Source organism: Chelmon rostratus, chromosome 4 (genome assembly GCF_017976325.1).
Source record: "Chelmon rostratus isolate fCheRos1 chromosome 4, fCheRos1.pri, whole genome shotgun sequence".
Lineage (NCBI taxonomy): Eukaryota > Metazoa > Chordata > Actinopteri > Chaetodontiformes > Chaetodontidae > Chelmon > Chelmon rostratus.
Genome location: NC_055661.1, coordinates 9,463,656 through 9,476,090, shown reverse-complemented (window position 1 = coordinate 9,476,090; position 12,435 = coordinate 9,463,656). Strand labels below are relative to the sequence as shown.

At 43.2% G+C, this 12,435-nt stretch overlaps 1 protein-coding gene across 1 annotated transcript in view; it reads left to right on the top strand.

Moving 5' to 3' along the window:
- Positions 1-11,834, top strand: part of cachd1 (cache domain containing 1) — an 84,211-nt gene extending 72,377 nt beyond the window's left edge. The window contains exons 23-27 of the mRNA XM_041935994.1: positions 258-409; positions 993-1,154; positions 1,831-1,908; positions 2,020-2,121; positions 8,880-11,834. Of these exons, the coding sequence (XP_041791928.1) occupies positions 258-409; positions 993-1,154; positions 1,831-1,908; positions 2,020-2,121; positions 8,880-9,130 (745 nt within the window). The 3' untranslated portion in view covers positions 9,131-11,834. The remainder of the gene's footprint in view (positions 1-257; positions 410-992; positions 1,155-1,830; positions 1,909-2,019; positions 2,122-8,879) is intronic.
- Positions 11,835-12,435: the final 601 nt, after the last annotated feature.

The following is a 12,435-nucleotide window of genomic DNA, read 5'->3' as shown; positions in this document are numbered from 1 at the left end:
AAGTGTCCCTTCCTAATGTGTTCAAATCCTACATAATTACAATATAATAGTTAAAAGAAGTTAATAGAATTAACTTTTCAAAACATTCCACCATATATATATACATAATTGTTAGTTCATGCTTATGCCAGAAAAATGACAGAGAATCTACTCTAATGCACTCTTAAAGATTATTTACCCTCTGTCTCATCTCTAAAAAGTTCTTTAAAGTCTTTGCTCTTCAGCAGTCTCGTACTGATCTCCGTGTTCTGTTTCAGCGACTGTTTCGGCGTGCTGGACTGTGAGTGGTGCATGGTGGACAGTGATGGTAAGACTCATCTCGACAAGCCATACTGCGCCCTGCAGAAGGAGTGTTTCGGGGGCATCGTCGGCGCCAAGAGTCCCTACGCGGACGGCCTGGGACTCCTCGGTGAGTTAATGTGGATACAAATCCAACTCTACAGAGGTGCTCACCCTAAAGAAATAGATTGACTGGATAATTTCTTTTGTAAACTTTTGAGCTATACATTTTCAGTTATGGTGCTAGTCCTTCAGTCTTTGCAGTCAGGTTCCTCAGTTATGAGACAGTTTCTGTAAGTGTAAGTGTACTGTAATGAACCTTGTCAGTAAAGCCAGAAGGAGACAAAAGTGTAATTATTTCCAGGGTCTTTGGTGCAGCAGTCATGTTGTTTTGTTGATTATGGATAACCTGCATTTCAGATTGACTGAAACTTGTCTGTAGCTTGGTTATCCGTCTTTGCTTCTGTTATCAGTTTTTTAAAGGAGAGCTGGCCGTCTGCCTGCAGTTGAATAATTTTTCTTTTCACACTGATGAGAGAATAGAAGTGAAGTAGAAGATGTCTCAACATCGCAGCATTAGAGTCGGGATCTGAGCCCGAGCTGTTTCATGTTGCCTTGTTGTCGCTTCCTGAGGCGTCTGAAATCCTCTGTACTTTAAACGCCCCTCTGCCCATCCTCTCCTCCCCTTTTCTTCCTCTCACTGTCCTCCACAGATGAGGAGGTGGCTTCCTTGAACATGATCAAGAGCGCCCCTGTGGGTCCAGTCGCCGGGGGCATTATGGGATGCATCATGGTGTTGGTGCTGGCTGTGTACGCATACAGACACCAGATCCACAGGCGGTCGCACCAGCACATGTCACCGCTGGCAGCACAGGGTAGGCGGGTGTCTCACAAACACACACACTGGGACAACTTAGAAATCAGTGAATTAACAGTCATTTTGACATTAATACATTTTGGCACCATGAACAAAATAAAGCCAGAGCATCATTTTCTGCCCGTGTAGTAGATTCGTTTGTATTGTACTAGCCGCTGGTTGGCCTGTAGTAAACTTCAACAATGAAAACATGTCTGGAACAGCAGCTGCCTTTATTAACCATCACGATTTCACATACTGGCATTTCTTTAAATACCAAAGGAAGAAACAAAGTTTTAAAGCAGCTTGATTACCAAGCAGTGTGTTAAGTGCTGCGGGAGCTGCACAGCTGACATTAGCATCATGCGGCGGCAGCTGCTGCTGCATGATTTGTGTAATTACTCAGCATTATTGACAAAACCATCAAGCAAGATTACAACCTCATTAAAACCCTCGAGTCCAAGTCGCTTTCATTCTGAAAGTTTGGTAAACAACTTGGGAATAGATGGTGGAGAGTGTGGCCGTGTTATCATGCGGCGTTAGGTGAGGAATAGGCTCATGAAGTCTTATCTGGCTTTACATAAAGGAAGCCTGTTCACGTATCACTCATGCTCACTATGCTTCACACAAAAGAAGAGTAGCAGCTATCTCATCCTGGCATTTTTCTGATTCCCTTCACCTCCGTGCTGCTCCAGAAATGTCAGTGAGAATGTCCAACCTGGACAACGAAAGAGACGAGAGGGATGAAGACAGCCACGAGGACAGAGGAATCAGTGAGTGTTGTCTTTTCACACATCAGTTAAACCTGGTTACAGTGTTTTTCACTTTCAATTTGATAACTAAGCCAGGCTTTGTGTTGACCTGTGTTTTCTCTCCACTTGCAGTCAGTAATACTCGATTCATTGCTGCTGTGATTGAGCGGCACACTCACACTCCTGAGCGGAGACGGAGGTACTGGGGACGATCCGGGACAGAGAGCGACCACGGTAAGACGTAGCTGTGCGCGCTGCGTTGTGTCCTGCAGTACATCGGCACTGATGGAGGGAGGAATAGTGTCTGAAATGCCAGTGATGCTGTGCCAAAGCAAAACTATTTATGTAATTCCCACTCCTGAGCAGTGGTTGCATGCTTCTCTGTAGGTTGAGAACAACTGACTGATATTTGCCTCTGTGTCGTGTTATTCTTACACAACAGGTCGTTCAGACAAAAAATAATCTGGTTTCTGGAAAATGAATCATTCACCGGTTACAAAACTGGCCCATGCTGCACTCCATAAAACAGCAGTATCCACCACACGGCTTCTGCTGAGTTTCGGCCTGCGGCAGCATAAGCAGAGCTGTGGATTTGAAATGATAATGTGAACACAACCGTGTGGGCTCACCTCTCCACTCGCCGTTTCCTGAGTTGCCTGGGGACAGAGGTGCAGGTCACCTGGGCGCGTTGTTACCGGCAGGGCGAGGAGCTCACAGGGGTCATGGATTATAGGTGTGAAATTAGGAAGCTGGTCTGAACATGACTAGCTGAGGAGGAGACCCCGGGGTAGACCCAGAATATACAGGAGGGTCTGTGTATCCCACCTGGGCTGGGAACACCTGGGTGCCCCCCATGAAGCTTCACAGCGATCCAGGCCCAGAGAGGCAACAGAACATGAAGCACAGCTTATTTTCTCTTTTAGTAGCATACATTACAGAACATGAATCCTCATTAAGATAAGAAGATTTAGCTCCACTATCAAAAATCAGATTCGAGGCCTATGAATCATTTCTTAAACGAATGTTACAGTGTCAAATCCACCACTCGCGCTCAGATCTTTGGCAGGGGTTCAGCTCCCGGCTCGTTCTTTTCATTATATCACAGCTCAGAATGCTGTTTTCTCTCGTCTCCGGCTCTGGAAGAGTTGCTCACTTGTTCACTAGAACCGTTTGTGGAACTTGTGAGTCTGACACTCGATGAGCGTGGACGGACAGTTTCACCCACCGGCTCTTACCACCTACATGCGGCATCACTCCACTTCCTGGCAGTGAGTGTCTCCAGTACTTGTTGCATAACTGATGATGACAGAGGAAACAAGGATGAAGAGAGGAGAGTGGGCTAAAGTGAAACAAAGGCATAAGTGAGAGCCTGTCAGCTGCGTGTTTCGTACAGTAAAGCTGTTAAACCAGAGAGGATGAAGAGATGCGAGGTGGAGCTGCAGGAAAACTAGCTTTAATTAGAGTTCATCTTTAATTTTTGAACTCAAACATGTTTTCACATGCTGATTAAAATAATCCCACATAATGAAGAAATTATTTTATTCAACTACATTTGTTTTGAAGGAGAAGTTTTTCATCCAGAAGGACGTCTTATTAAGATGTAACATCATTAAAGCGAGAACATAACCCCACGTTTCACGTGTTGTGTAACTGGGGACGAGAGAGGGAAGGAGGACAGAAAGTGGAGGACGAGTGGAGAGGTGGAGAGATGCAAACCTGATGAAAGAGGGGAAATGAGAGTGAAATGCAAGGGCAAGAGGACAGGGACAGAGAGGAAGATGAGCTTGAAATAATGGAAAGAGGGGGTGTGCGCACGTCAGGGATTGAAACAAATTCATCACCAAGTTGACGCTTCAAAGTTGCTGCTCCTCTCTGCTTGGTCAAAGGTGCCCTCCCACCACAATCCACTCACTCATAGTGCTGAAGGGTATGATGAAACACACACACACACACACACACACACAGTTATCAGTTCAGTGAGTGACGCACACATACAGAGGGCTGGTTTCAGCTGCAATATTAGCTTACAGGCAATAGCTTGAACTACCCATTTAATAATGAATACTGTACATACTGGACACATATAATCAGCACTCACCCTAACATTATACAGCTTGTGTTTATACCTGCAACTGCTTGGTACAGTATAATTGATGTATATATATTTATACATAAAGACAGGATGATAGCGTCATAGTTGAATGTTTTTTGTGCAGCAAACATAAAGATTATAATTGTTTTCATATTTTATCTTTCATGCTTTCAAAGAAATTCAGGTTTAGGGGTTGGATGCTTTCAGACCTGTCAGTAAAGTTAATTTCGACAGCAAATTCTCAAAAAATGCAAGGAGAAATGATATTGACTGGATTGTGGCACTCTGTTAGCGACCCTAAAGATAAAAATTACAGCCACATATGAAGACTCTTACCACTCTAATGTCTGCTCCTGGCAGTAATGCAGTAGTCTGGCACATGACCTCCATTATGCGTGTTAAACAAACCAGATATATGGTGTTTAATAATGAGCTTTAACCTTTGGACACAGCAATGCTTCTCCTCTGTTTCTAGTTTTTATGCAAAGCTAAGCTAACTGGCTCCTGGCACTTTCCCACTCAACGCACAGACAAGAGAGTGATATTAAAGGCGAACAAGTGTTTTTAAATCGTCAAACTGTTCCCTCAAATACAGGAGCACTCATCAATATCGTCCAGTTTGTCATTTAGTTGTCTGTAAGCTGGATTTCTTGCCAGGATTTACACTTGTCTCGTCTTAGGCTGCTTAAAGAGTCTCCGAGTGTTCAGAAATCTCAAAGGACCGATCGTAATAAGAAACTTGGAGCGTGTCTCCAAGGTGCAGTAACACGGTCGTTTACCCCGTCTCTCCACGTCTCTTGACATTAAGAGGGATTTGCTCTCCTCACCTGGTGCAGCTGCAAACTGTCAGCAGGACACAGTTAACTGTAGACCTGCCTGAAAATCTGGCTCTTGCTTTGGGGAAAAGACGGATAAACTGTGCTGAAGTTGGCACCTTCCATGTCTGGAAGTTCTTTGAAGTCTCCATCCCTCCCGTTCCTTTAATCCCTCCCTTCCTCTCCCCTCTCTGCCACCCCCTCTTTTTGTCTCCTTGTCTCTCCCTCTGCTTATTCTTCTGTCTGTCCTCTTCTTTGTCAGCTTTATTTCGTTTGGTATCAGAGCCGGCTAATCTTCTGAGAATCAGGGAGGGAAACGTCTCAGCAAACTTCTCCGTTTGACTGTGGTTCAGGATTTTTGGACACTTCAGTCATATAGTCGCATTTGCACTGCAAGGTGCAGCTCGGCTCAACTCGACTCTGCTCGCGCTTTTTTGTTTTTTCCACTGCGAATAATACCTGGCACAAGGTGCTTTTTTTGGTATCAGCTCAATGGAGGTTCCAAGCGAGCTGAGCCGAAAGGTTAAAAAAGGTTAAAAAGTAACATGAAAACACTACATCAACACTCATGCAACACAAGATATCCTGCACAAAGCCAGTATTTTTAAATAGCTACCATGTCAGGCCGTTTCTCACTGCGTCCTCCAGCCTACACAAGGGTATTATTTGCACTGGAAAATGAAGAAGAGAATAGTAGCTGATACCAACAGCGAGTAGAGTCGAGTCTAGCCGTACCATGCAGTAGAAACACGGCTATACTGGCTATACAGGATCACATCATGACGCTTTACGGGACATTTTTTTTTTTTTTTTTAATTTATTTATTTAGGACAGTGCACATTGATGAACATTGCTGTAAATGTGCCAGTTTGCAACTGTAGTCCTTGGGCAGAATGTTAGTTGCCTAATAAAACAACATGGAAGTACACATTAAAAACATGGAAGTACACATTACATAAAAATACAATTACAAAATACACATTTCAAAATTACATTCACAAGCACACAATTTAATACAGTCCAACTTAACCAGATCCAGTGGTCTCAGTCTACTTAATGGACACACTTCTGGGCATCCTTTAACCAGTCTTTAAGCTTTGCTTTAAAAGAGGAATATGTAAGACATTCCCTTTCTGTGGAGGGAAGACTGTTCCAGATGCCCCCCCCCCCCCCCAAGACAGACAACACATTTCTACCAAAGGTGGTACGTCTGGAAGGGATCTCTACGTCTCCTCTGCCGCAGGCCCTGGTGTTCATACCCCTGACAGTCCTGTTTTTTATAAATTCATTCAGAGGTGGGGGGGCAAGACTTTTGTATATAGCGCACGCAAATTTATAGACCTTGAAACTATGAAAACTTAGAAAATTATACTTTTTAAGGATATTACAGATGTGATAAGAGTATGTTTTTTTGTCCAGTGTCTTTAAAGTTTTTTTATAAAGGGATTCTATTGGTTGGAGTGCTGATGAACATGCCAGTGCCCAGCTAGTGAAACAATAGTCAATGTGTGAGAGGATCATGCAATGTAAAAACATCAGAGCAGCAGTATTATTTAATGAGTTACTTATTTGCCTGAAGTTTGCCAGGTTGTGTTTAACCGAATTAGATACCTTTTTAATGTGTTTCCTGAATGAGAGTGTCGAGTCCAGGATGACTCCAAGATATTTGAACTCGTGTACCAACGAGAGCTCCTCTCCTCCCAGAAACACACCAGAATGAACAATTTTTGGTGGCTGTTTTGCAAAAAACATCCAGACACTTTTTTTGACATTTAGGCAAAGACAGGATTTAGTGAGCCAGTTTTGAACTTTACACATTGCTAATGTGAGACTCTGAGCAGCCTCTGTTGTATTTTTTGCGGCGGCAAAAATAACCGCGTCATCCGCATAAAGCTGGGCATGGACACCTTCACAGACATCAAAGAAATCATTTATGTACAAGGAAAACAGTAAAGGGCCAAGTACTGATCCTTGGGGGACCCCCACTGGGCAATCCAGGCATGGGGACCTGACACCATCGACCACCACACACTGCTTTCTATCTGCAAGATAGGATCCGAACCAATCAAGGGCCTGTGTAGAGAAATTGAGTCTGATATATCCCAACAACTATTGGCTGGATTGCCATGAAACACTGTATTTAATTGTTGATCGATTCCTTGGCTTTTCCTCCAGCAAACCATTAGGTCAAAACTTTAATCTGTCCAATACTTTGGTATTTATAATACCTGGAAAGCTAAAGACCTTTCCATCAGCCTCAGCTGTACTTTGTGTCAAGTGCTAATTAGCAAATGTTGGCATGCGAACAGGCTAAACTAAGAGAATGGAGCACAGTAAACAAAACATACCTGCTTTGTAACAGCACGTTAGCCCTGTGAGCTTGTTAGCATGCAGATGTTAAAACGCATCTCAAAGCTGTGCAGAAATACAGCTGCATGGAGCAGCTGGCACGGCTGCAGACTCCTCAGGCTTATTGAGCATGTGTTTGGTGATGGCCAATAGAAAACAAGGTCTCTGCTTGACACTGTGAACTCCCAAAGCCCTGAGGAGAGTGTTGAGGGATCAGATGGCTTTACTTGAAGGTTTAGATGCTTAACTGTTTGATGTTTGGAGATAGATTTGCCGCAGACTCACACAAATATATACAGATATTTCAACCTAACACCTTCTCCCTACAAATCCGCTGACATATTAAACCCCCACCGACACACACGCTCACAAATCACTTGGTTCAGTGTCTCTGGAGGTTTAATGTTTCATCATCCAAACTGGCTGCGATTTTTCTATAAATATAACCGTTGAGGCACTCAGGCTTCCAGGGTTATTTGCTCAACTGCAATAACAGATTGATGTTCCCATCGTGCAGCATGTTGCTGGTGTCGCTTCAGAATCTGAAAGAGACGGCACTAAAGGAATTAAGGAAAATGAGTTTTTCCAGATTAAGTCCCAAATATATTTTTATAGTCAGACCATGTGTTTCAGATGGATTTCATGGCCTGGAGGTGATGAAACGCACTCAGTAGATGAAGGGTTATGCAGAATTTGAGTTCAAGTGAAAAAATTAAGCAAAGGGAATAAACCCAGAGCCTAAAAGCTGCTGGAAGCTTGCATGATTAGTCATCGCAGTCGTCACAGGCCTGGAGGTAAATTTGGCCCAGTGTGAATTTTAATTTGTCTTTCATCAGTAGAAAATAAAATATTGGTTTCCTTATGTCCATGTTAATAAGTTATTTTCTGACCCAGTAATCCCTATGGCAGCAGTGCTGCCCTCCCACTGCTCCACTTACCAGTGGATCCTAACTGCCATGTTGGCTTATGTTCCCGTCTCCTCAGGCTAAACGTATGTGCAGGAAAGTGGTCATAAATATGTATGCTTCCTTTTTCTTTTTTTTTTTTTCCAAACTGTATGAGAAAGCTGAAAACATGAAGCGAAAAAGCCCAGCAGCCTGGGATATTAAGTTGTCAGTGTGCCATCAAAGAGCCTGTACTGCTTTCAGAAGCATTGTGTGTTGCCATGTATTCACATGAATCTTTCTGTGTTGAACGTCCCTCACTGGAGGGCATCATTTGCTCAGTAGCGTCTTTTATGGTGTCTCCCCATTTCTTTTCGATGTGCTGCAGCTCTACCAAACTGCTGCATCGTTGCTTAAGCATTTTTTTCCCCGCGTCCCAGTCTTATGACCCCAGCTGTCAAGTCAACTGACAGAAAACAGGGTCGAGAACAACTTTGACATTAACTCTGTTAATCATTGAAGTCCTTTTTTTGTTATTTTATAGACTAAAGGGTTAAATTATTACTTGGGTTGTCAAAAAATTCTAAAAGTAAAAAACAGTTCACTTCATAATTAAAATAATCATTGTTTGCAGCCCATTAGGAAGTATGGGGAGAGTGAAAATTGAGTAAAACAATGAACATTTAGGGGTTGTGACAAGCTTTAAAATTCACCCACCATAGCACAGTTATTCTATCGTTTCAAGTTATAAATTCAAGTGTGGAGCATGCAAGGAGCTCCGTGTGACAGTGATATCAGGCAAATATCAGTTAAGTTAGGTTATACCAACCTCTGCGTGCTTTTTGTCTCCAGGCTACAGCACCATGAGTCCGCAGGAGGACAGCGAGAATCCGCCCGGAAACAACGACCCGCTCTCGGCCGGTGTCGACGTTGGTAACCACGATGACGACCTCGACCTGGACACGCCTCCTCAAACGGCCGCGTTGCTCAGCCACAAGTTTCACCCCTACCGGCACACGCATACGCACCACCACCCGCTGCACACGCACACGCACCACCTGCAGGCCGCGGTCACCGTGCACAGCGTGGACGCGGAGTGCTGATCTTCAGCGCGGCATGCGCCTTCCTGCCGGGGATGGAACTGTTTTTTATTGAAGACTATTTTTAAAAACGTTAGTGCTTGATCAGGCAGCACGCAGTAGGTACTGTCAGGAGGGACGGAGGGAGAGAGACCGCACTGTCACTGGGCCGCTGGACCTCCGCCATGAATGGATGTTTAGCTTAATATGGGTGTTAGCCTCATGGTCTCATCGTGCCAACATATCCATCTTAACCCTTGTTTTCAAACACAGTTATACACACTGAAAAGTGCCAGACCTGGACTAGTATAAATAACCAAAGGGGATTTTTTGTCTGTTTTCTGAAGGAATTTTTGGCATTAGGGATTCTGAGAGCACACAACAACGACTTTGGGAGCAAACAAAAAAGCTGTTTGAGCCCATTCATTGAGAAGAGGACATAAATGTACCCTAAAAGTCCTTGAGGGAGGACCATCATCTTCATTTCCATGTGGATAGCCGGAGCAAACACTTTCTAGGACCGGAGGATAATCCAATTAACATAAAAATGTAGATGCTGATTGGTTCCCTTTAGCCCCAGGGCTCCATCCCAGCCTCCACACAGGTTGTTCGCCCACTGAGAGCCCACTTGTGGTGAGGTTCAGGAGGGGAGCAGAGCACTCCTTACACTTGTGAAAGAAGTCTCAGATGAAGAGTAAAACATACTGTTGTCTCCACACAGGCCAGGATCTAACGTGGGAGTCTATCATGGATTCTGTGCCAGTTTTACTCTCCACGCTTCTCCAGATTGACACTCCACTGCTGGCTTCTTCTGAAACTTACACACCATGGTTTGGGAAGATATTTGGACATTTTCATCACTGTCTGTGAACTTCAAAGTCTGAAAAATCTTCAATGATTCACTTAACTATAGGAGGAAACACTTTAAAGATGAAAGGATTATTTTTCTACTATTTATTAAAAAAGAGGTAGATTTTGGGAAGCAGCTGTGGCTAACACAAACAAGAAAGTAGTCAGGTGATGCGTACCGGCCCGCTTCCTGTAACAATGCATCAGATTTACTGCTCATTATTTTCAGTTTCCCTGGAAGTCTGTGACTGGTGGTGTTTATTTTGAATTTTAAGAATATCAGTAATGCAACAGCTCATGTGAAATTGACACTGAGGGACTGAGCTCATTTTCCCTCCATTTGTCTCTTCATTTTCTATCAGCAGAAGCATATTCTCAGATATCCTCTCCATAAGACGTCTTTCAATGTATAGTCTGGTGAACAGTGTCTTCAAACAGGAAACATTTTTGGACGAGCAGGGACCTACACATCTGAGTCACAATCAGATCTGCTCCTTTCCAAAAAATCCAGGTATTTTTCTGTGAATATCAGTTAAAAAAAAAAAGAAAGCGATGAGCCTTAATTACATCCTGTGTTGGAGCAGTTAGGAAGAGACGTGGTCTTTGACACACAGCGCATTTTTCTTTCTGAATTCGCTGTGAATCGCTGAGGTCTTTGTGTTCTTGTAAGGTAAGACTTGCTGTGCGGAGCAACTTCACACCTCTGGACATAGAGGCAGCCTCCTGGGGAAGGAGTAGAGAGGAGAAACCCGTTGCTGGCTTTAGTTGCTGCTGGGGATTTGGTGTGTGGGGATAATTGGCGCCCCTCACAAAGGTCCTGAGAGATTCACAGAGGCTGAGTGCTGCCCCCTCTATCTGCCTGAGTAGAAAAACCAGTACACAATGCTGCCACACCCCCATCTTACCACAACTTACTGCCTCTTTGGCCGAGCTGATACTGTACCTGTGTTAAGGTTGTGTGCTGGATTTGAAGCTAAATTCGCAGTGACGCCCAGGATGGAGTCTCCATCTCATCACGGGGGGTGAAAGGGGGAGAGATGCTGCTGCTGCTGTTGTTGTACAGAGGTTACACCCACCTGACGGCTCCTCTGTGGTTAACCACTCAAAATGTCTTTTTCTACAAAATGTCTCTGGTTTAACTGTGTGTGTGTGCGTGCGTGCGTGTGCGTGTGCGTGTGCGTGTGTGTGTGTGCACATGCGAGAGAGTCTGAAGAAAGAATGATTATTCACCTGGAACATTTTCATTGAATGCATTATTGTATTTTTTTCAAGATAGTATTAGAGAATTATAGGTGAAATTATTATGATTGAGAAATCCACTTATTTTTATTCTGATGAAGAGTCGCTCGGCCCCATCTGTGCTCCGTGGGTTTGATAGTTCAGCTGGTCAAATCACATCAGTGTGGCATCCATTATGTCTGGATGCAGAAATGTCTATTGTTTTTCTGAGATTCATTATGAAGTGTAAATACAGAATCGCAAATAGCTATTAATGTCCTGTACACTCCATATTTTTTTATGTTGGTAAGATGTGATGTATGCTTCAAATGACGCTCAGATGTTCGGGTTGATATTTTGAATTGTCTGTTCATGGTGTCTCACTATATTTCTGATGCCTTGGATGTTTTTGTTTTTTTTTTTTAGTTTTATTTTTCTTTAGGTCCATATTGGATGGAAGTCAGTACTTGGAAAAATTAATACACACTTTTTATGTTTGAGAGACTTCTAGTTTTTAAAGTTTTATCATGTGTCTTCAAAATGTTAAAGAAAGCTTATCTCTCCGTGAACTAATTTAGATTTGCAAAAAAAAAACAAAACACACACACACACACAAAAACGGTACTACATCTTTTCAATGAGTATTGACCAAAACAACACCGCTGTCGTGGAGTCAGGCTTTACAGGACGCTGCTGTAAACCGTGCTATGCTTCTGTTGCTGCTCAAGACTGTCAGCCATATTCATTTACAGTTATTTTAGTCTGACAATTCACTAGAATATTTAGATTTGTACACCCAATGTGAGCTCATTCAACTTCAAATTGCAAAAAATGCTAAATAATTCGACACCTCTGATAGAGCAGAGAGGTTAAAACATACTGATATTATCTTAGTTCCCATTCACGTAAGAACATCTTCAAAGCACGACTGTTCTTGAACTCGCTGCAGGTGTGGTGGCTTAAATATTCCCTCAGTTAGAGAAAGGCTTATTAGACCATTTACTGCTGGAAGATCGTCGTTACCTGCAGCCTGGGTTTGAAACACAAACACAAATCCCAGTTCAGAATTGTCCCATTGTCAACACTTAACAGGGTTCATAGCTGCAGTTCAGTTCAACATCAAAGCAGTCTTGTAGTATTTCAGAGCAATCTTTAGATCAAATGCAGTCTTGCGAGTATATTATGCTGTGTGTGTGTGTATGTGTGTGTATGTGTATGTGTGTGTGTGTGTGTCAGAGAGAGAGTGAAAAATTTCTTTTTCT